Source organism: Pongo pygmaeus, chromosome 1, assembly GCF_028885625.2.
Source record: "Pongo pygmaeus isolate AG05252 chromosome 1, NHGRI_mPonPyg2-v2.0_pri, whole genome shotgun sequence".
NCBI classification, from domain to species: domain Eukaryota; kingdom Metazoa; phylum Chordata; class Mammalia; order Primates; family Hominidae; genus Pongo; species Pongo pygmaeus.
In genome coordinates this window covers 160,458,447-160,484,132 of record NC_072373.2, presented here as the reverse complement: position 1 = coordinate 160,484,132, position 25,686 = coordinate 160,458,447, and the positions used below count along the sequence as shown (strand labels likewise).

Here is a 25,686-nt window from a genome sequence, read left to right as displayed (position 1 = left end):
GAATGATAGAGACTGGAATAAGTATAAATTAACTTATACCAGGAGTGTAGGCATCTGTTTTCCTATTTATTTAGAAGGAAAATTAATAGTGGAAACTATCCATCAAAGTATGCATCCGAGTTCTCTTTTTGAGGTTTCATACAAAGAAATAGCAACATTTATATCTAAGATATTGACAATTAATTCTACACTACATGAAGTGTTACGAATAGTCTTTGTAAGGTACCAAACATGACCCAAAGTAAGAAACTGCATATTTCATATTAAGTAACAACCAGCCCAGTTTATTTTTTAAAGGCTAATGAGTTAAGACATAATGACCGTGTGCTACATTGTTTTTGCCTATAAATAACGAATTACATGGGAGAACAAATGGTAGTTAAATGTGCTGTAGGCCAGTTTCATAGTCATGGATACCAGACTTCATCTGTGGAAATTCAGCAAAACAGAATTAGAAATGTCAAACAGAAAAGATCTCATTAAGATAATTCTTCCAGAAATGAATCAAAAATTCTGTCCCAGATGTTCATATCTGGCAGGAGTCAAGATGAATTGGACAGAGCTAAACCATCTAATTTATTGTTTCTCAAAATATGATACTGCAAACACCTATATCAAAGTTTCCAGATCACTGGTGTGCTTGTTAAAAATGCAGATTGTTGACCCCCTTACAGGACCTATTTGGGTAAAGCTCAATAATTCACATTTTAAAGAAGCGTCTACCTCCACCAGTGAATATAAGCATGCTGGATTTCACAGCTATTACTTTAACACTTGGCTCTTTCCCACCTAATACTTTGGACTGATGGCAGAAATGAAGCAATTACGAGTGATTTTTTTCACCAAATATCAGAGGTTAAATGTCTCATGCACCAAATATTTATGAAACAGTTGGGGGAAGGCGCACAAAAGAAGTGTGAACTCAAGTATTCCAGTGTATTGCAGTGTTTGCATATTAGATAAACAACTGTTCAATGTGATTACATTAAAATAGTACCTCATGAAATCTAATGTGCTCACAGAAAAAGAGAACTGAGGTAATCCTGGTAGTTGTCAGAATAGAAAAGAAGGAGCAACTCCAGAAGTTACTTAAAAGAAAAAGCAGTCAGTGGGGATTCAGTGGTAAATTGAATGTGAGTGGTAAAAGAAGGGACAAAATAGAATATCTTGGGTTTGAGTCTGGGTAGCCAAAAATAGAGGCACTAACATGGGAATAGAATGTGAAGCCATTCAGAAACAATTGAGAAGATGAGTATGGAGGAAAGTGAGGCTTTTATAACTGGCTCTTTTGCTACTACGTAATTTTGTTACTGAGTTTATGAATGAATTTAACCAAATTGAGATCTAATTAATGATTATTTTCTATTACAGCAATTGTTCAACTGTCAAGCTCTACGAAAACTAAGTATTCCTGATAATGACCTTTCAAATCTGCCAACCACTATTGCTAGTTTAGTTAATCTTAAAGAACTCGACATCAGTAAAAATGGTAAGATTTTTCTCTCATCATAAAATATCCAGAATTTTTTAACTGAAAATGTGCTTTAATATCTTCTCTTAGCAAATAATCTAAACCAACTTTTTCTTTGATTTTGTTGCAACTGTAGTTTAATGCTCTTGTAAAGTTAAATCCTAAATTTTAAGTCCAAGACAGACGTCCTCTCTCTCCTCCTCTTACTAATGTGCTTGACTCATTCAAGCCTTGTTTCCCTCTGCATTCAGATATGTGATCTAATCTTTTCTAGAATATTTTACTGCCCTCACAAAGCTGACTTCTCTCATTCTCAGAGTAAAATTTTTTCTGAACATGTGTCAAATATCACCTGCATAACAAGACCTACCTGTTCACCCTATTTGAAAATATACTCTTAATTTCTCTTACTGGGCTTCAGTTTTTCCCCTAGCACTAACCATCCTCACAATATTGTATACTTTACTTATTTCCTATCGTTATGGTATATTTTCTCCTAACTGAGAATGTAAACTCCATTTCATAACAGGAAGAATTTTTCTTTGTTTTGGTCACTAATGTGTCCCAAACATCTAGAGCAATGCCTAATAAATAATAGGAATTTAGTAGTTTTTGTTATATTTCTGGACAGACTTGTATATCTGGTGTTTTTGTTGATGATGATGCTGATGTTGATATTCAGGTTGATTATATTTTCTCCTGAGTATTTATGGAGTGACTTAGAGCTTCAGAAAGTCTCTTGCATCCTTGTTCATTCATTAAATCTTCATTTCTTTCCAAATGAACTCAGCTCTCCCTTTTATTGGCAAGGATCAGTCAAAAAAGGTTATGTCTCGGTACAATGAGGATATAAAATAGGACCCCTTCATCATTAAGGTAGACAGTTAAACTTCCTGTGTGTGCACCATATCTGCACAAGTAGTGCTTTGGTTATTTATTTGGTTATATTTAGTGCCGAGGAGACAGGAATGCAGGCGTGAACAAAACAGATCCTGCCCTTCTGAAGTTTACATTCAAGTGGGTTGCCCATTAAACAAGTAATTGTAGATAATTAAATAAGCAATTTTGTGTGAAGATGCATTCAACATGAAGGGCATGCCTAGAGAAGGATGCAATCCAATCTTTGTAGTTAGGAAAGGTTTTCCTAAGAAGTGATAACCAGATAGGGCCAAAAGAAGCTAGGTAAGATTGGCTTGACATCCTGGGAAATAAGGATCTGTTTTGTGAAAGGCCACCAGAAAAATATTTTGCTCACATGTAAATATAACTTTCCTAAGAAATTTGGTGCCTTTAGAGCTCCATGACAATATCTCAGTAGCCTTGTCTCTGTTCATTTGACCAGAACTCTCCTCCACAAATATCTGCAATGCTCATTTCCTTATCACCTTCAGGCCTTTTCTTAAATGTACTGTCAACAAAGCCTTCCCAGGCCACCCTATTTAGAAATAAGATACTGATATTATTATTCAATAGAAGCACATTCTACTCTTTCTTTTTTTTTTCTTATATGAAAAACTGACCCACTGTGTATTTAAATTATTTATCTATTGTCTGGAATCTCCTTACTAGGATTAAAATTCAGTGATGCCCTAAATTTTTTGTTGTTCTTTTGTTTACTGCTATATTTCCATTGCCTAAAACAGTGTGTGTCACATTTTAGGAGCCCAGTAAATATCTGTTCAATGAATTCATGAATGAATGATTGTTCCAAAACATGGAAAACTTGTTGAAATTTACCATTGTGAAGTCCTAGTGATTTTCTTAATTCAAGTCTTTGAGAGTAATTGAGAAGTTAATGGAATCACTGTGGATAAGACTGACACTCTCAAATAATCAGTGAAAATTATAAAATACTATACAATGAAGTACCTGATTATAAAGCACATGTTACAATGATAAATTCTTAGACAATGGTAGATTAATTAAGACTGCTGTATTATTAGGGAAGAGTTCAAGTAAAAGATGTTCCCTGAAGATTTTCATGAAACACTGTAGCATCTGAATAAAGAGAGTATTTCATGTGAAGGAGACAATCAGAACATAAACAGGGGACACAGACCTCTTTCTACACCAACTTGACTTGCCACTTAGAGGGTTTTCAGGAAGACAATTCTAAAAGTACCATATACAGATGTGTAGAGAAGAACAACTAGGTTTTGACCCATGGAAAGATGACCTTAGGGCTACCATGCTTTGAGAAGAGATTTACCTATTTGTATAGATTTGTATTTCTGTACAATAAAACAATTACTACTACCTCTTTATTTATATACATTCACACTTCAAATTGCATTTTTGTTATACTTTCTGAGAAATAGTATATGGACAATTATCACATTCCTTGATTTTCAGGCAGGATTAGCTGGATATTCCAAGTAAAGAAAAATCTACCTTATTTTTAAAGAAGATCTGAAAATAATTTATCACCCAATATAAACATGAAACTCCTAAATAATGTGACATTTTTGTGAGCATGTAAAAGTTTCTGGTGGCTCTCTTACATCAAGAATTGTTTGCTCTTAGAAGGTGAACCACAGGTTATATTTTTTCAACTCAGAAGTATCTGTAAGCATCCTTAGAAGTTTTTGCAACTATTACTTCGGGGCTTTTAGCTATGCTTATGATTCTGTATATTCTGGAAATATGCATGCAAAAAGTCATGCAAAAGATGGTGAACCACTCTGCAATACTAGTATAGTACTATAGGCTTGATGAGTATAATGATAGCAGCCATTGCTAGAACTTACACAAACAGTAAAAGATTTCATCACATCAGCCATTTCAGACAGCCATACCTAAGAAAGCTGTCACTGCCTGGCGCAGTGGCTCATGCCTGTAATCCCAGCACTTTGCGAGGCCCAGGCCGGGGAATCATGAGGTCAGGAGTTTGAGACCAGCCAGGCCAACATGGTGAAACCCCGTCTTGACTAAAAATATAAAAATTAGCCGGATGTGGTGGCACATGCCTGTAATCCCAGCTACTCAGGAGGTTGAGGCAGGAGAATTGTTTGAACCCTGGAGGCGGAGGTTGCAGTGAGATCACACCACTGCACTCTAGCCTGGACGACAGAGCAAGACACCGTCTCGAAAAAAAAAAGGCTATCACTGATTCTGTGACAGAAAACTAGACAGTTACTTAAGGAACATAATACATCCTTTGGGAAGCTGTCAAGTGAAGAAAGAGTAGATAGCAAAAAATAACTGCAGTGTCAGAATCACAGTTGACAAGGTTGGAATAGCCCTGCTGAAAAAGAGGCAAGACCTGAGAGAATACAAGTAGTATTGGTATTTAGGGACAGGACATAATAGACTATCTCGAGACAGAGACTCATTCAAATATTCAATCTAGGTTAAAATTACCTAAAATGTGCTTAAATTAGATGAGTGACCCCTTAATGAAATTAATTCACTCTAAGGTCAAGATTCAATCTGATCTTGATTGTTGATGTGGCCTCCTGCCTTTATTTTTCATGTCCAATTCTACTGTCTGACATCCTGATCCACCATTTTTCCTCTCTATAATTCAAAAATACTATTTTATATTAAAACCTTTAGATAAGTGAACTATTGTGTACAGAAAGATATCTGCACAATTTGAATAAACAGATTTTTTTGTTTTTTTTTGTTTTTTTTATTTTGTTTTTCCTAAATGTATTCTTTCTCTTTTCCTTTTTTTAATTTTATTTTATTATTATTATACTTTAAGTTTTACGGTACATGTGCACAACGTGCAGGTTTTGTTACATATGTATACATGTGCCATGTTGGTGTGCTGCACCCATTAACTCATCATTTAGCATTAGGTATATCTCCTAATGCTACCCCTCCCCGCTCCCCCCACCCCACAACAGTCCCCGGTGTGTGATGTTCCCCTTCCTGTGTCCATGTGTTCTCATTGTTCAATTCCCACCTATGAGTGAGAACATGCGGTGTTTGGTTTTTTGTCCTTGCGACAGTTTGCTGAGAATGATGGTTTCCAGCTTCATCCATGTCCCTACAAAGGACATGACTCCACAACTCCAACGGGTCATCTCTCTTCCATTTCATGCTCAGGTAGTACCAGATTGTAATTTCCAAATGCATCAAGCTGGTTGCTTGTGACACAAGGAATCATATTATCTTCTTATCTTCTCTACCCAAAATACCCCTTCCTCCCTACTGCTGTACCCCATCAACCAGACAGAGTCCTCTTCACCTTTAAAAAGACATTTATTTCAGCCAGGCGCAGTGGCTCACACCTGTAATCCCAGCACTTTGGGAGGATGAGGTGGGCGGATCACCTAAGGTCGGGAGTTCAAGACCAGCCTAGCCAATATGGAGAAGTCCTGTCTCTGCTAAAAATACAAAAAGAAGAAAAATTAGCCAGGCGTGGTGGCACACGCCTATATTCCCATCTACTCGGGAGGCTGAGGCAGGAGAATTGTTTGAACCCAGGAGGCGGAGGTTGCGGTGAGCCGAGATCATGCCATTGCACTCCAGCCTGGGCAACAAGAGCGAAACTCCATCTCAAAAAAAAAAACAAAAAACAAAAAACAAAAAAACAGACATTTCAGATGTCATTTACTCTAGGAAACTTCCCTGACACTGTGTCCATAGGGAGAATTAATTCCCTCTTCCTCTGTGATACATTTTTACATTGTATATGTTTTCGTTTTGAGCTTATTTCACTTTTTAATTTAATTTCTATATATTTGACTGGATTGTGAGACCCTTGAGATTAGGGGCTATCTCATTTATTTCTCTGTTTGGAACTACTAGCACCATACCCAGTATACATGGTAGGCATTCATCAAATGTTTGGCAGGTAAATAAGAATTATACAGAGACATTCTTTTAAAAATATATAATGTGTATTTAATTACATTAGGGACCCAACATAGGATAAGGTCCCCATCCAAATGTTTTAACCGAGTGCTGGAAAAGATAGAAATGACGCTCCAATAAGTAATGAGTAGCCACTAAAGTCAGCTGTAACCTGCCATATAATAATATATTTAATGTTTTTGTTCCTTAGAATAATGACTACCTCATATCAAGCTTTGGCCATTCCCCTGAGCTTCAGACTAGAATAACCAACTTCATGCTGGGCATCACTATATTTATTCCACAAACACTCCCAATATAAAGTATTGAAAACCAAATTCATCATTCTCTCCAACCTGCTTTTCCTCCATTGTCCAGTTCTCTGTTAATGTTACTACGATCTACTCAGGTTTCCAAGGCAAAAATTCATTCTCTTCTTCAACTTCCATATCCATTCAGTCTTCAACTCCTGCCAAATTTACCTCCTAAATATATGGCAGGTCTTCTTCCTTCTTACTGTTCCCATTGTTACATTCATAAACTAGTCCCATATCTCTTTCCTAGATTACTTTATAGCCTCCTAACTGGTCTCATCTCCATTATTGCCACTGCAATTACCAAACCCAATCTCCACAAAATAGCTTTAGCACTCTTTCATGATTGCTAATATGACTGCATTACTCTCCAATATAAGATATGTCATTTGAACTAGGGTAGAATGTAGAGTTCCTAACACAGAATTAAAAATACCCGCAATTGACCTCCATTAACTCCTACATTCCATCTGCCAATCCCACCACGCATGATTTGCACTTTCTTTTTTTTTTTTTTTTTTTTTTGAGACGGAGTCTTGCTCTGTCATTCAGGCTGGAGTACAATGGCATGATCTTGGCACACTGCAACCTCCGCCTCTCAGGTTCAAGCGATTCTCCTGCCTCAGCCTCCTTAGTAGCTGGGATTACAGGCGCCTGTCAACACGCCCAGCTAATTCTTGTATTTTTAGTAGAGATGTGGTTTCACCATGTTGGTCAGGCTGGTCTCGAACTCCTGACCTTGTGATCTGCCCCCTTCGGCCTCCCAAAGTGCTGGGATTACAGGCATGAGCCACTGAGCCCTGCTGATTTGCATTTTTTAACTTTATAGCCTAGATACTGAAGAGCTTCCTCAAATAGTGAATCTTGGTGACTCTATTTACATTATTTCCTCTTTCCTCTGACTAAATCATTTTTTACACCTCTTTTTACCTGGTTCAATCATACTTATTACTCAAAACTCAATTCAGTTGTTATTGTTTCCACGTGGCCTCTGACCTGACTAAATTAAGTCAAGGGTCTCCCCTCTGTACTAATACACCCTGTGTATTGTCTATCCTAACACTTAATATTGTATTAAAAATGCTTGATAGTTACATTAAAATATTTATGCATCTTTAATTTTTAAACTATTTTAACGTTTTAAGCATGAAGAAAATAACATGAGACACCAATGTACCCATCATGGAAATTAAAGTGTTAATGTTTATTATAGATTTCATACTTTAGGGGTTTTATTAGTAAATAAAAGGTTAGAGAAACTTGTAAATGCTCATCTCAATCCCTTCCCACTTCCTGCCTCTCAGATTTAATGTCTTTAAAATTTCAGTGAAGTGCTACCACATCATATTTATTATTCTTCAAGTTTTTCATTCTGTATTTTCTAAGATTTGTCTTTGGTGTTAGTTATACCAGAAAATTACCAATGTCCCCATTGCCCCATATCTGTGTCACACATAGGGTTATTAAATATATTAATTGTTGGCCAATCAGATGGCTATATAAGAGTAGCTTGATACTTTATATTTCCCTAATCACTAGTGAAGTTGGCAGTTTCTTTCTTTTTTTGTTTTTATTGGCCAGTTTAGAGTCTCTTTCTTTACAGTCGTCTCTTTGGGTTCATTTTAATTTTGAATGTTTGTCTTTCAGGTTTTTGGTGATTTGAAAGATGTATATACTCTGAATGCTAGTTTGTGGTTTTTTTTTTTTATTTTTTTGGTTTTGTGGGCTACAAATATTGTCTCTCAATTTGTGACTTGTCTTCACTTTGGGATGCCATTTGTCATAAAGAAGTTGCCAATTTATTTTTAAATTTTATTTGTATATCTTTAAGGGATACAACAGTTTTGTTAGGTGCATACAATGCATAGTGGTAAATTCTGGGCTTTTAGTATAACCATCATCCAAATAATGTACATTGTACTCATTAAATAATTTCTCATCCTTTTCCCCACACCCCACCTTACCACCCTTCTTAGTCTTCTATGTCTATTAGTCCACACTTTTTGTCCATGTGTACCCACTGTTTAGCTTCTGCTTATAAGCGAGAACATGCAATATTTGACTTTCTCTCTCTGAGTTGTTTTACTTAAGATAATGGCCTCCACTTACATCCATGTTGCAGCAAAAGACATGATTGCATTGTTTTTTGAATTGCAGACTAATATTCCATTGTATTTATGTGCTACATTTTCTTTATCCATTTATTTATTGATTGACACCTAGGTTGATTTCAAATCTTTGCTATAGTTTGCAAATATTTTCTCACATTCTGCAGACTTTCTGTTCATTTTGTTGATTATTTATTTGACTGTGCAGAGGCTTTTTAGTTTAATTGTCTCAATGTCTCTTTTTGGTTTTGTTAATTGTGCTTTAGAGTACAAAAGCTCAAAAGGTCTTAAGTCATTAATTATTTTCCCAGTTCAATGTCCAGACGTGTTTTCTCTGGATTTTCTTCTAGTATTTTTATAGCTTCATGTTTACATTTAAGTCTTTAATACATTTTGAGTTGATTTCCATATATGGTGAGAGATAGGGTGAGTTTCATTCTTCTGCATATGGCGATCCAGTTTTCCCAGCAGAATTTATTGAAGAGGGTGTCCTTTCCCCAGTGTATGTTTTTGTCAACTTTGTCAAAGATGCATTGGCAAAGATATGTCACATTATCTCTGACTTTTCGATTCTATTCCATTGATATCTGCATTGATTTTTATACAAGTACCATGTTGTTTTTGTAACTATAGCCTTGTAGTATAATTTGGGGGTCAGGTAATTTGATGTTTCCAGCTTTGTTCTTTTTGCTCAGAAATGTTTTGACTATATAGACTCTCTTTTAGTTCCACATGAATTTTAGGATTGGTTTTCCCAATTCTGTGAAAAACGGCATGCATATTTTCATATGGATTGCATTGAGTCTATAGATTGCTTTGGTCAGTATGATCATTTCAACAATATTAATTCTTCCAATCCAAGGGAGTGGAATGTTTTCCCATTTCTTTGGATCATCTACAATTTGTTTCACCAGTGTATTGTAGTTTTCTTTGTACAGATATTCCACCTCCATGGTTAAATAGATTCCAAGGCATTTTATTCATTTGCAGCTATTGTAAATGGGATTGCTTTCTTGATTTGTTTCTCAGCTCGTTATTGGTGTACAGAAATGCTATTGATTTTTTGCACATTAATTTTGTATCCTGAAATTTTGCTGAATTCCTTTTTCAAATCTAAGCATTTTTTGAGGAGTCTTTAGGGTTTTCTAGGTATAAGATCATATCCATAGTAAACAGAGATCATTTCACTTTCCCTTTTCCGGCTTGAATGCCTTTTATTTCTTTCTCTTGGTTAAATACTCTGGCTAGGACTTCTAATACTGTATTGAAGAGAGTAGTGAAAGTGGGCATTCTTGTCTTTCAGTTTTTACAGGGATTGCTTTCAGCTGCTCCCAATTCCTTGTGGTGTTGGCTGTGGGTTTGTCGTATATGATCTTTATTTTTTTCAGGTATGTTCTTTCTATGCCTAGTTTGTTGAAGGTTTCTATCATGAAGGGATACTGCATTTTGTCAAATGCTTTTTCTCTATCTATTGAGATGATCATATGGTTTTTGTTTTTACTTTTGTTTATGTAATAAATTGCATTTATTGATATGCCTATTTTGAACTATGTTTGCACACTTTGAATAAAACCAACTTGATCTTTTTGATGTGCTATTGGATTTGGTTTACTAGTATTTTGTTGAGAATTTGTGCATCTATGTTCATAAGGATATTGGTCTATAGTTTCCTTTTATTGTTGTGTCCTTGTCTGGCTTTGGTATCAGGATATTACTTGCTTTCTAGAATGAATTATGGAGAATTCCCTCCTCCTCAAGTTTTTGGAACTGTTTCATGAGGATTGGTACCAGTTCTTCTTTGTAGGTTTGGAAGAATTTGGCTCTGAATCCATCTGGTCCTGGGATTTTATTTTTGGGGAGATGTCTTATTACTGATTCTATCTCACCACTCATCATTGATCTGTTCAGGATTTCTATGTATTCCTGGTTCAATATTTGGAGGTTGTATGTTTCTAGGAATTTATTCATTTCCTCTGAAATTCTTAGCCTGTGAGCAAAGACTTATTCATGGTAGTCTCTGATTATCTTTTGTATTTCTGTGGCATCAGTTATCATGTCTCCTTTTTTATTTCTGATTGTGTTTATTTGGATCTTCTCTCTCCTTTTCTTGATTAGTCTAGCTCATGGTCTATCAATTTTGTTTATCTTTTAAAGTACCAACTTTTAATTTTATTGATTGTTTGTATTGTTTTTGTTGTTGTTCTCAGTATCTTTTAGTTCTGCTCTGATTTTTTTATTTCTTTTCTTGTGCTGTGTATTTGGTTTGCCTTTGTTTTCTAGTTCCTTGGGATGAGCCTGGAAGTTAGTCTGTGACCTTTCTATTTTTTTTTAATGTAAGCATTTAATACTATAAATTTCTCTCTTAGTACTACTTTTACTGTATTCCATAAGTTTTGGTAGGTTGTGTCTCCATTTTCATTCATTTCAAAAGTTTTTTTTTTCTAATTTTTGTCTTAATTTCATTATTGACCAAATATTGTTCAGGGGTACATTGTTTAATTTCCATTTATTTGTGGTTTTGAGAGTTTTCCTTGGTATTGATTTCTAGTTTTATTCCACTGTAGTCTGAGAATATACTTAATATGATTTCACTTTTTTAAAATTTATTGAGACTTGTTTTATGGCCTGTCATATGGTCTGTCTATATTGGAGAATGCTCCATGTGCTGATGAGAGGAATATCTATTCCGCAGTTGTTAAATCAAATGTTCTGTATGTCTATTAGGCCCATTTGGTCTAAAGTCCAATTTAAGTCCACTGTTTCTTTGTTGATTTTCTATTTTCAATAATCTAAGTGTTGCGAGTGAGGTGTTGAAGTCCCCCACTATTATTGTATTGCATCTATATCTTTTTTAGGTCTAGTAATGTTTGTTTTATAAATCTGGGAGCTCCAGTGGTGAGTGCATATATTTTTAGAATTATTACATATTCTTCTATAATTGATTCCTTTATTATATAATGACATGTTTCTCTTTTGTTTTCACTGTTTTTGATTAAAGTCTGTTTTATCTGACATAAGTATAGCTACTCCTACTCTCTTTTAGTTTCCATTTGTGTAGAATATCTTTTCTCATCCCTTTACCTTCAGTTTGTAAGTGTCTTTGCTTACCAGTAAGGTGAATTTCTCATAAGCAGCATATAGTTAATTCATGTTGCTTAATCCATTCTACTAATCCATGTCTTTTAAAGGAACATTTGATTCATTTATATCCAAGGTTAATATTGATTTGTGAGGTTTTTTTTCCTGTTGTAATGTTTTTATCTGGTTGTTTTGTGGTTCTTTGTTTCTCTCAATGTAGTAAAATGTATTACTCTTTATTGCGTAATTTTACAAATTATTTAAGAAAATCTTCCCTACTCTAATATCACAAAGATATTTTTCTATATTTTCTTCTAAAACTGTTTTTCTTTTCACATTTGGATATTTAATTCATTTGCAATTTATTTCTATGCTCTATATGATCAAAATTTATCTTTTTCCATGTGAATAGATGTTTGATTGTTCCAACAACATTGTGTGGTCCTTTATTTCCCCCACTGATTTGTAATTCTACCTCTTTTATATCCAAAAAGCTTTTTCTCAAACTATTCATCCTGCTCCATTGCCTTATTTGCCTATTCCTGTGCTATTACAACATTGTTCTAATCACTATAATCTAATATTCAGTCCTAATATCTGAAAATACAAGTCCACCTTTTTTTTGGTTTTCATTTTCAAAACTGTTTTGCCATTCTTGATACTGAATTCTTCCACAAGAATATTAGGTTCAACTTGTTGAGGTACATAATCTATTGGAATTTTAAAAATTGGCTTTAATTGAAAGATTAATTTGGGAAGAGTTGATATCTTTGGCATAGTAAAAGTTGTAATTCATGAACATGGTATTTCCCTTCATTTAGGTCTTACTATGTGTTGTTCAATAAAACTTTGTGACTGCCATCAAGAATATGTACACATTTTGTTAGAGTTATGTTTAAGTACTTTAAGTTGTTAGCTTTACAAATTGTATCACTTTTTAAGAAATGCATTTTCTAATTTTGGTTGATTCTACGTAAAAACATTACTAATTTTGATGTTTTGATTGTACATTGAGCTACAGAGCTGAATGTAAGTTCTAATGTGTAACCAGCAGATTCTTTTGCATCTTTATTATAAAATCATTTTGTCTACCTGTGACAATATCCTTTCTTTCTAATCCTATACCTTTATTCTTCTTGAGTCACTTTTTCATAAATTACAATCTAATTAGGAAATGATCTACTTCATCGTACTGTTTTTTAATTTACTTTCACGTATTATCCACAGTTTTCTCTTTCATAAATCTCTACTGCATCTGTGAGTTTTCTCCATTACATTCCTAACATTGTTTCACACTATTTATCTTTTAGTCTTTTTAGCAACTTTTCCAGAGGTTTGCTACTTTATTAATCTCTCAAATAATACTATTTTTGCTTGTTGGTCTTTTCTATTATTTGGTTTGTTTATTTGTTTGTTTTCCAACTTGTTAATTTCTACTTTCTACTGCAGCTATCATTATTATGTCCCTTCTTTTACTTTCTTATGGTTTACTAAATTGTTTTCTGGTGCTCTAATACATTTGGGACCTTTTTATTCACCGTCGTTTTTATTGAAATATATTGCAGACTACGTGGTTTTGATGATCCTGAGTTCTTATTAGTTATTGCCTTTCACATTGTGGCCAAGTATATTGTTAATTTTTTAAATGTTTCTTCTTGCTTGTAATAAAAATATATATTCTTTTATTATTAGGTATAGGCTAGAGATCTACTAATAGTACACTTTATTCTCCATTATATTATAAACTTCTCTAAGATAAATACCGCATTTCATGATTTTTACATACTTGGAACATTGAGAGTACCCAATACTTGAAATATTTACCTACTTGGAACGTTAAAAACACCCAATGAGCTGGAAATAAATGAACTGGAAAATGAGGTTTTGATCTCTTATGTTCAGTAAAACATATTCTTTCTTTGAAAAAATAAGTATATTAACACTGACCTTTCTAAAGAAATTTTGGTTAGTTTTACTAAAACCTGGTTAGCTAGCCAGCTATCTAGAGGAAATATATAAATATCTACATTGCATGTAAATTATTCTTCCTTTCTAAATTCTTTTTGTTCCCTAATTATATGCAGCAATTTATAAGTAAATGCATCAGCTTTCTATGCCAATGAATTTTTGTCCATGATTCCTCTCATCTTAATTCAACAGTAAAATAAAACTCCTATGTGCATCAGAGATGAATACATTTCATGATATTATGATTTCTAAATAAGTAGTCCATGCATGTTTGTGGAGACGATACCTGGTCATAATGAAGTAAATTGTTTTGTTTTGTATGATAAAGCAAGATAATCAATTATAAGATTTAATTAGGCAGTGATTCTATTTCAAGTCTGATTGTTGATTTGTCATTGCTTTATAGAGACTATGACACTATAATTTAAGGACTTTAATGAAAATGAATTAATTTGAAAGTGCTTCTAATTCTGCAGCAATTAAGTGATTTTTCTCTCATCCACTAAAACTTATTTCTATACAAGAATGGATTTGCACAGCATCATAGTGGGAAAAAAATCATTATTGTTAGTTATCAAGAAAGGGAATCAGAATTGAAGGCATTATTATGTGTTTTACCAACTTGCCAACTATTCCACCCCTTCCCTCAGATACATGCAAAACACTGAAGACAAATCATATCCTCTACTTGAAGGATAGGAGGTGAACTTTTTTTCTCTCAAATAGGCTAGAAAAAGCATATATGGGTAATCAGTTAAATGATAGAAATCTTTAAACATTTGAGCACATTACTCTTGAGACTCTAGTAGTGTATATATTATAAATTCATAAAGGGGTCTACTCTGTGACGCCTTGTGTCAGGGAGAAAATGGTATCATGCAATTGTTCTCAAGAGGCAATAAATGTGTTCTCTGGTGTTTGGCAAACCATTACACCATTTATTTAGAGTAAAGCTCATTATTTTATTCTATTAAATACCTCACTTTCAACACTGTTAATGAGTTATTTACCTGAAATGTGATCACTAGCACTTCTTTCACTTTAAGACTACCTTCCCTTTCTACAGAATCTACTTCTCCCCTGGGTTATGGTGTTAAAGTAAACTAAGGATTGACTCCTTCTGTTTCCATTAAAGAACATCATGGTAACAAAACCTAGGTTTTTTTATTGTTATTATTTCCTCCTGCCACCTTTTCAGCTTGATGCTGAAACTTTTAACTCTTTCTAATATTTTCATTAGAACATAAAATAAACAAATAATGCCTTATGTGTTTCACTAGCACTTATTCCATGGGAGATAAAACTTACAACCTGATTATGTACTAAATACAAGGAAGAACACTTCCTCACCCTTTTGAAGTCTGTCTTGGGCTCTTTTACATAAACTGATCAATTTTCCTAGAGTTGCAGCAGAGCTAAGTGATGAACTTGTCTTCCATGTCTCAGTAGATCCTTAAAAAAAATTAAAAGAGCAAACTTAAATGGGCAATGAAGCATTGTGAGTCCTTCCTTTACAATGCCATGCTACCTTGCAGCTTCAGTGTAAACTCCTTGAAAACAAGAATGAACGTTACCTTGTTTCTAGATCCACAATAGCCCCTATCGATGTCCAGGCATAGTGAGTGCTCAATGAAGTGGTAAATTGATAAGGAAGGAAAAATTCATTTGTCAAGTATGAGGCAAGATTATTAAACAGTTCATTTCACATAAAAGACTCAATGTGTTTGTTGTTGAAGCAGAGAGAGAGAAAGAGAGCGAGAACAAGAGGAATTGAAGTGTCACTTAAATTAACTCATTTAGACTAAGTCAAATTCATTCCCATGTGAACTTACTGTTAGCCAAGGTCATAAGCACTCCTCAAAATTTTCCTCAGATGTGTTTGTAAGGCAGAATCAGTTGTATGACTCTCTCTATTGATTACCAGCATTTGGCTTTTCCCTTTACAATGCTACTAAAATAGGCAGAGTCTTGCAGTAGGTCTTTTAACTCTTCTTGCTGAGATTCCCAGTGAGCTCCTGGCTTCCTTTACTGGAGTGGTTAGAGGTAAAGCAAACCATTTTAGTCTGTTTGCTCTTTTGCTATTGTTTTTTTTTTTTTCTCTCTCTCTCTCTGTCCATAAGATCTGACTGGCCTACACAATTTCTCCCAAATTTACTAACCTGATAGCTGTATGCATTTTTCTCCTAGTATACAATATGTTTCCCTTTTGAAATCTCCCTATAATCTGCACTTCCTACTCAATAGAGTGTTGCCCCATTTGCCAAATATCTATGAGTTGTACAGGTATACACACAAAGTAATTTTCAAAATAAAATTAAAGTTTATCATTTTATATATCAAATTTTTAATTTTGTTTTAATCACTGTGGTCATAAATTATCCTAACAATGTTTCTTATTGCATTACCATGGTTAAATGAGTGTAATCAATGAACTTTAACGTATCTGTGTTGACTTGAGTTCATCATGAGTTTGGTATTGAACCTTCTTTTTAGTGCGTGTGGCTGTTTGCCTCTACACCAAAATAAGAATGGTAGACATGTAGATTTCTGGTGTCAGCTTTGTCATTTTTTCCATCATCTTCTCTATAAATGATACCATCAGCTATAATTGCTTCAGGCTGATACTCAGACAATTTTAAGGAGGCATCTCTTCTTACTTGCTCCAATAGCTATTGGTCGAATTGCATATAAAAAGTACACCTGTATTGGGTGCATATATATTTAGGATAGTTAGCTCTTCTTGTTGCATTGATCCCTTTACCATTATGTAATGTCCTTCTTTGTCTCTTTTGATCTTTGTCGGTTTAAAGTATGTTTTATCAGAGACTAGGATTGCAACCGCTGCTTTTTTTGCTCTCCATTTGCTTGTTAAATATTCCTCCATCTCTTTATTTTGAGCCTATGTGTGTCTTTGCACATGAGATGGGTCTCCTGAATACAGCATACCGATGGGTCTTGACTCTTTCAATTTGCCAGTCTGTGCCTTGTAAATAGGGCATTTAGCCCATTTACATTCAAGGTTAATATTGATATGTGTGATTTTGATCCCGTCATTATGATGCTAGCTGGTTATTTGCCCGTTAGTTGATGCTGTTTCTTCATAGTGTCGATGGTCTTTACAATTTGGTATGTTTTTGCAGTTGCTGGTACCGGTTGCTCCTTTCCATGTTTAGTGCTTCCTTCAGGAGCTCTTGTAAGGCAGGCCTCATGGTGACAAAAATCCCTCAGCATTTGCTTGTCTGTAAAGGGTTTTATTTCGCCTTCGCTTATGAAGCTAGTTCGGCTGGACATGAAATTCTGGGTTGAAAATTATTCTCTTTAAGAATGTTGAATATTGCCCCCCACTCTCTTCTGGCTTGTATGGTTTCTGCCGAGGGATCCACTGTTAGTCTGATGGGCTTCCCTTTTTGGGTAACCTGGACTTTATCTCTGGCTGCCCTTAACATGTTTTCCTTCATTTCAACCTTGGTGATCAGGACAATTATGTGTCTTGGGGTTGCTCTTCTCGAGGAGTATCCTTGTGTTCTCTGTATTTCCTGAATTTGAATGTTGGCCTGTCTTGCTAGGCTGGGGAAGTTCTCCTGGATAATATCCTGAAGCATGCTTTCCAACTTGGTTCCACTCTCCCTGTAACTTTCAGGTACACCAATCAAATGAAGGTTTGGTCTTTTCACATAGTCCCATAATTCTTGGAGGCTTTGTTCATTTCTTTTCATTCTTTTTTCTCTAAACTTGTCTTCATGATTTACTTCATTAAGTCGATCTTCAATCTCTGATGTCCTTTCTTCTGCTTGATCAATTCAGCTATTGATAGTTGTGTATGCTTCACGAAGTTCTCATGCTGTGTTTTTCAGCTCCATCAGGTCATTTATGTTCTTCTCTAAACTAGTTATTCTAGTTAGCAATACATCTAACCTTTTTTCAAGGTTCTTAGCTTCCTTGCATTGGGTTAAAACCCAGATTCAAAAAGCAAGTTCTTAGAGACCTACGCAGAGACACAGACACCTACACAATAATAGTGAGAGACTTTAATACCCCACTGTCAATATTAGACAGATCAACAAGACAAAAAATTAACAAGGATATTCAGGACTTGAACTCTGCTCTGGACCAAGCAGACCTAACAGACATCTACAGAACTCTCCACCCCAAATCAACAGAATATACATTCTTCTCAGCACCACATTGCACTTATTCTAAAATTGACCACATAATTGGAATTAAAACACTTCTCAGCAAAAGCAAAAGAGTGGAAATCATAACAAACAGTCTCTCAGACTACAGTGCAATCAAATTAGAACTTAGAATTAAGAAACTCACTCAAAACTGCACAACTACATGGAAACTGAACAACCTGCTCCTGAATGACTACTGGGTAAATAATGAAATTAACGCAGAAATAAATAAGTTCTTTGAAACCAATAAGAACAAAGACACAATGTACCATAATCTCTGGGACACAGCTAAGGCACTGTTTAGAGGGAAATTTATAGCACTAAATGCCCACAGGAGAAAGCAGGAAATATCTAAAATCGACACCCTAACATCACAATTACGAGAACTAGAGAAGCAAGAGCAAACAAATTGAAAAGCTAGCAGAATACAAGAAATAACTAAGATAAGAGCAGAACTGAAGGAGACAGAAACATGAAAAACCCTTCAAAAAAAATCAATGAATCCAGGAGCTGATTTTTTGAAAAGATCAACAAAATAGACTGCTAGCCAGATTAATAAAGAAGAAAGAGAGAAGAATCAAATAGACACAATAAAAACTGATAAAGGGGGTATCACCACTGATCCCACAAAAATACAAACTACCATCAGAGAATACTATAAACACCTCTTTGCAAATAAACTAGAAAATCTAGAAGAAATAGATAAATTCCTGGACATGTATACCCTCCCAAGGCTAAACCAGTAATAAGTTGAATCCCTGAATAGACCAATAACAAGTTCTGAAATTGAGGCAGTAATTAATAGCCTATCAACCAAAAAAAGTCCAGGACTAAAAGGATTCACAGCCAAATTCTACCAGAGGTACAAAGAGTAGCTGGTACCATTCCTTCTGAAACTATTCCAAATAATAGAAAATGGGGGATTCCTCCCTAACTCATTTTATGAAGCCAGCATCATCCTGATACCAAAACCTGGCAGAGACACAACAGAAAACAGAAAATTTCAGGCCAATATCCCTGGTGAACATCAATGCAAAAATCGTCAATAAAATACTGGCAAGCCAAATCCAGCAGCACATTAAAAAGCTTATCCACACCATCAAGTTGGCTTCATACCTGAGATGCAAGGCTGGTTCAACATACGCAAATCAGTAAATGTAATCCATCGCATAAACAGAACCAATGACAAAAACCACATGATTATCTCAATAGATACAGAAAAGGCCTTTGACAAAATCAACAGTCTTTCATGCTAAAAACTCTCAATAAACTAGCTATTGATGGAATGTATCTCAATATAATAAGAGCTATTTATGAGAAACCCACAGCCAATATTATACTGAATGGGCAAAAACTGGAAGCATTCCCTTTTTAAACCAGCACAAGACAAGAATGCCCTCTCTCACCACTCCTATTCAACATAGTATTGGATGTTCTGGCCAGGGCAATCAGGCAAGAGAAAGAAATAAACGGCATACAAATAGGAAAAAAGGAAGTCAAATTATCTCTTTTTGCAGATGACATGATTGTATATTTTAAAAATCCCATCGTCTCAGCCCAAAATCTCCTTAAGCTTACAAGCAACTTCAGCAAAGTCTCAGGATACAAAATCAATGTGCAAAAAATCACAAGCATTCCTATACACCAATAACAGAGAAACAGAGAGCCAAATCATAAGTGAACCCCCATTCACAATTGCTACAAAGAGAATAAAATACCTAGGAATACAACTTACAAGGAATGTGAAGGACCTCTTCAAGGAGAACTACAAACCACTGCTCAAGGAAATAAGAGAGGACAAAAACAAATGGAAAAACATTCCATGCTCATGGATAGGAAGAATCAATATTGTGAAAATGACCATACTGCTCAAAGTAATTTATAGATTCAATTCTATCCCCATCAAGTTACCATTGACTTTCTTCACAGAATTAGAAAAAATACTTTAAATTTCATATGGAAACAAAAAAGAGCCCACATAGCCAAGACAATCCTAAGCAAAAAGAACAAACCTGGAGGCATCACACTACTTGACTTCAAACTATACTACAAGGCCACAGCAACTAAAACAGCATGATGCTGGTACCAAAACAGATATATAGACCAATAGAACAGAATACAGGCCTTAGAAATAACACTACACATCTACAAACATCTGATCTTTGACAAACCTGATGAAAACAAGCAATGGGGAAAGAATTCCCTATTTAATAAATGTTGCTGGGAAAACTGGCTAGCCATATGCAGAAAACTGAAATTGGATCCCTTCCTTGCACCTTACACAAAAATTAACTCAAGTCGGATTAAAGACTTAAACATAAAACCTAAAACCATAAAAACCCTAGAAGAAAACCTAGGCAATACCATTCAGGATATAGGCATGGGCAAAGACCTCATGACTAAAACACCAAAAGCAATGGCAACAAAAGCCAAAATTGACAACTGGGATCTAATTAAACCGAAGAGCATCTGCACAGCAAAAGAAACTATCATCAGAGTGAAGAGGCAACATAGAGAATGGGAGAACATTTTTGCAATCTGTCCATCTGACAAAGGGCTAATATCCAGAATCTATAAGGAATTTAAACAAGTTTACAAGAAAAAAACAATCCCATCAAAACGTGGGTGAAGGATATGAACAGCCACTTCTCAAAAGAGGACATTTATGCAGCCAACAAACATATGTAAAAAAGCTCATCATCACTGGTCATTAGAGAAACACAAATCAAAACCACAATGAGATACCATGTCACACCAGTTAGAATGGCAATCATTAAAAAGTCAGGAAACAACAGATGCTGGAAAAGATGTGGAGAAATAGAAATGCTCTTACACTGTTGGTGGGAGTGTAAATTAGTTCAACCATTGTAGAAGACAGTGTGGTGATTCCTCAAGCATCTAAAACCAGAAATACCATTTGACCTAGTAATCTTATTACTGGGTATATACCCAAAGGATTATAAATCATTCTACTATAAAGACACATGGACACATATGTTTATTATGGCACTATTCACAATAGCAAAGACTTGGAACCAACCCAAATGTCCATCAGTGATAGACTGGATAAAGAAAATGTGGACCATATACACCATGGAATACTACCCATCCATAAAAAAGGATAAGTTCATGTCCTTTGCCAGGACATGGATGAAGCTGGAAACCATCATTCTCAGCAAACTAACACTGGAACAGAAAATCAAACACCGCATATTCTCACTCGTAAGTGGGAGTTGAACAGTGAGAACACATGGACACAGGGAGGGGAACATCACACATGGGGGCCTGTTGGGGGTTGGGAGGCTAGGGGAGGGATAGCATTAGGAGAAATACCTAATGTAGACGACAGGTTGATAGGTGCAGCAAACCACCATGGCACATGTATACCTATGTAACAAACCTGCACATTCTGTGCATATGTCCCAGAACTTCAAGTGTAATAAAAAATTTTTTAAAAAAGAGTACAAAGACTATGAACTAAGTTTCCAGTGCTTCGCATCAGTAAATGATTCAGAAATAAAGGACTTTTGTTACCTGAGCATAACACTCAAAAAAGCCAGAAAGTTTATACTATCTGAAATTTGGCCTAAGAAAAATATAGAACAAATGGAGCTTACAATGATGCTTTAAGGATGCTACATAGTCAACCTTGGTTGTGCTTTAAACACAGAGTTCCAGGAAGTTAAGGTTGTTTGTATTTGACCTGAAGAGTACGTATGGAACAAATGTTATAAATGCTGCATCGCCAGTCTTGTGTAGATAAAACTTATATCCCAGCGTAGTTTAAATCCTGGATTTGATGGAAGCAGTTTAACACAGGTTAATATGATAGTGTTTGAAATAAGCTAGGCCTAGTTTCAAACCCTGGGTAGCCTCTGAGCCTCAGTTTCTTCATTAGTTAAATGGGAATAATGAATCACTTTACAAAATTATTGTGCAGATGGAAAAAAGTGCTTATTACATTTTCTCAATACCCTCTGTTCTTTCTATTCTTTAAGTTTAATCCAATTTAATAGATATACTAATATCTGACTTGCCTTCTCAAAATTGAAAAATAAAATTACAAAAATTTTATAGCAATTAAAATATCAGATGTAGATACTGAAATCTTATAAGCATGTTTCCTGTCTTTATTTCATATGAGATGTATCATTAGGACTTTTGTCTTTATTAGCATATAACATTTATATCACAGAGTAAACCATTTGGGCTGATGATATCTGTAAAATTCGGAAAACATAAGCATTCAATATGCATTATTCCTATTATATGTGTATTGATTTATACAAAAATTTATAAGAAACAATTTTTATGCACTTGAGAGAACACTAAATCATTCAAAATTTGGTAGTTGTAAAGAAGTATGTTATGTCTGTATGGTAGTGTTTTAGATCATCACCTCAAGCTATTGATGTGAAACTGTAACTGGATGCAATTTAACCAGCAATGGCTGAGTTTCCATTGTTTTCCTAGCGTTAACTTAGGAACTGTCAGGAATATCAAGAAATTGAGTGTCAATTGACAAATCCATAGCCCCAAATATCTGACCCCATTCTCCCATTTCCAGAACCCTCCCTATCTTCAACCATCTTTTACCCCATCAGAACCACCAATCCATTATATTGGCATCTTCTCATGCACTTCTCCACAACATCGATGTTTTCTCTGCCCTCTTTATATGGTTCAAATTCTATAGTCAATTATCAGATTACTCCCTTGTGGACCCCCCTTGACACCCTTTCTTCTCTCTCATGTCACTGTGCTTGCTCAGCAAGCTTGCTCAGCAAAATTACAACCCTGGCTGAATTCAACTCTCTATGTAGTGCTGAAAGGAACTAGCAAAAAGACTCAACCATAGCAACTGATTGAATTCATGGTTGCAAATCTGAAGTGCAGTCTTGAGGCTTACCAGTGATCATTTCATACTTTCCTAGTCCATTGACTCTCCCTCTGTTCTGGGGACAATATCATATCTTCTCTGGCTTTAAACCATCCATACCTCCTCTCCCATCTTCATGACTACTAATCCGACTCCTCTGAAAAAACTAAAGCTCACATCAGAGAAGAAACATGTCTCATTTGTTATTTGTGAATATGGCAATTTTCCATTTTTTAAATTAAATATACCATTTTGCCTATAAAACATAATGCTTCCCATATAATTACCTTAGAATACAGTCCTTACTGTAAATGGCTGTTCAGCCTAGGTTTGAATATAACCTAAATATAATAAGCTTGGGTCTCCAGGGAAATCAAAAGAAGTGAACTTGTGCGTTCCCTTAGAAGAGAGTTCATTGTGGGCCTGTGATAGAAATTTTTAGTGATATCTCAGCTGAAAAATAGAGATCAGAGCTTGGATTACGTGGCCTACAAATTTTTGACCCTGTTTAATCACAAGTCAGAATATTTGGAATAAGATATATTGATAAAGTAAGGCTATTTATTTCCATGTCTGAATGAATAAATGTAAAAATCAAAACAAAGTTATATCTTAGAAAACATGCATATGTATATATACAACAAATATATATAACATATATAATTAAATATATGTACATACAAATTTCTTTATAAATTGAAAACAGTTGTTTCCGAGGACCAGACAGAAGATTACAAAAGTTGATTAATAAAAGTATGGGCTTTATTTGTCTAATGACAAATCTAACAATTTTAACAGGTGGTTGCCTAATGGATTAAAAAAAGATATGGTGTTTTGAAAATCTTATTAAATCCCATATATATCTATTCTCATCTGTAAACACCATTAGATATTTAAATAAACCTTCTACTCTTTGTAAATGTGTGGTTCTTCATTTGAAAAATGAAAATCATATTGCTTAATACAGCTTCAAAATTATTGAAAGAATTAAATGATTTTTTCACAGTGACAAAGTGAAGTGTAAGTTACCTTATACTTATTAATTAAAATTCTTATTCATACAATAATTTTATCTAGAATTTTTCAAGTACTTATTAAGGGCTAGACATGATACTCAGTGTTTTACATTCATATCATCAAATACTCAGAATAAATCTTTGAATTAAACAAGAAGTGACTAATTCTTTCAAATATTATAATGCCATCTAAGATTAAATGCTCAGTTAAGTGACAAAACTGGTACTTGGTCACCTTTCCAACCTGTGCTTTTAACCACTATACTTTTAACTACTACTATTTCTCTGTGTTTGGGTTGAACTCCTAGGTGAAGATGTGCTCAAAGAACATTCCCTAAACTCTAGAACTCATATATTAATATACACGGTGAAGAGCCACTGGTAACCTACTTTTCTAAATGTGTTCCAAGAAATTAAGCAAATTAAGATAACCATGAAGGCCTCAGCAAAAATGTTGCTGAGCATAAACTCCATCGACTCAATAGCTGAAACAAAAGCATACTCTTACTTTCTTGCCACATTTTGTTTTTCCTGAATTTAATGTTTGTTTTGTTGATTTTATTGCTTAGCTTTTTGTGAGTTTTTTATCAGTCCAATCCAGAACTCTCCCTAAGCTGTGCAAATTTCCTGTCAATATGTTCAAACACATTAGTTGTTCTTTCACTTATATCTCACTGGGCAAAAATTCTCTAGGAGCTTTTTGAAGTGATGCAATCTAGACTGTATGCTCTCCAGGCCTGCTGTGAGCCTTTGCCTTGTGAAACCTCCACCATCATTCTGGGGATTCCCTTTGCCCTCTAATGTTGCATCATCTGGTTCCTGGTTACATTTCTTCCTTAATACAGCATTTTGGTGACAAACATCCTACAGAAGATCTTTGGAAACCGGTGTGTGCAAAATAAAAATTTGTGGAATTTGAACATCTGAAAATATCTTTTAAAAAAATCTAGGAGGTTATTACTTCTAATCAGACAGCTTATTTTCAGCTCAGTTAAGTTTAAAATTGTGTTAGCTTTTCTCTTTAGTATCCTCAGAAGGTAGGCTGTGTCTTTTTTTTGGAATACCCTTCCACCTGTTTAGTAAGGACAAGGCAACTTTAAAAATGTCTGTGTTCTTAGGAAATGTCATTTGTTTGGCAGGGATCCCAATGTGCAGCACAGCTTGATCCCCCTTCACGGTCCCCAAAACAGCTAGGCTTGACACCAGAAAGCTCTTTCAATGACAGCCATTCATTTATCAAAGTATTCTGAACTTAGAGAATATGGCTTTAAAAAAAAAAAAATGTACTCCAAGAAGCTCTTTCTCAGTCTGTTCAGGGTGCTATAACAAATACTACAAACTGGGTGACTTACAAACAACAAACATTTATTTCTCACAGTTCTGGAGGCTGGGAAATCCAAGGCACTGGCAAATCTATCTCATGAGGGCCTGTTCCTCATAGACAGTACCTCAATTGGCATATGGCCCATAGTGTCCTTATTAAAAAGGCCACTGGGAGCAGCCTTGCCCCTTCTCACTATGTCTTCAGCTGGTGGAAGGAGCAAGACAGCTCTCTAGAAACTTTATTTATTTATTTATTTATTTATTTATTTATTATTTGAGACCTAGTCTTGCTGTGTCGCCCAGGCTGGGGTGCAGTGGCATGATCTCAGCTCACTGCAATCCCTGCCTCCTGGGTTGAAGCAATTCTGCCTCAGCCTCCTGAGTAGCTGGGATTACAGGCTCCCGCCCCCAAACCCAGCTAATTTTTGTACTTTTAGTACAGACAGGGTTTCACCATGTTGGCCAGGCTAGTCTCGAACTCCTGACCTCAAGCAATCCGCCCGCCTCAGCCTCCTAAAGTGCTGGGATTATAGGGGATTATAGGCGCAAGC

At 35.1% G+C, this 25,686-nt stretch overlaps 1 protein-coding gene across 2 annotated transcripts in view; it reads left to right on the top strand.

The window, feature by feature from the left end:
* Nucleotides 1-25,686, top strand: part of LRRC7 (leucine rich repeat containing 7) — a 572,997-nt gene that overhangs the window by 214,542 nt on the left and 332,769 nt on the right. For both annotated transcript variants that reach the window (XM_054482958.2, XM_054482976.2), the window contains exon 4: nt 1,372-1,489. In XM_054482958.2, the coding sequence (XP_054338933.1) occupies nt 1,372-1,489 (118 nt within the window). The remainder of the gene's footprint in view (nt 1-1,371; nt 1,490-25,686) is intronic.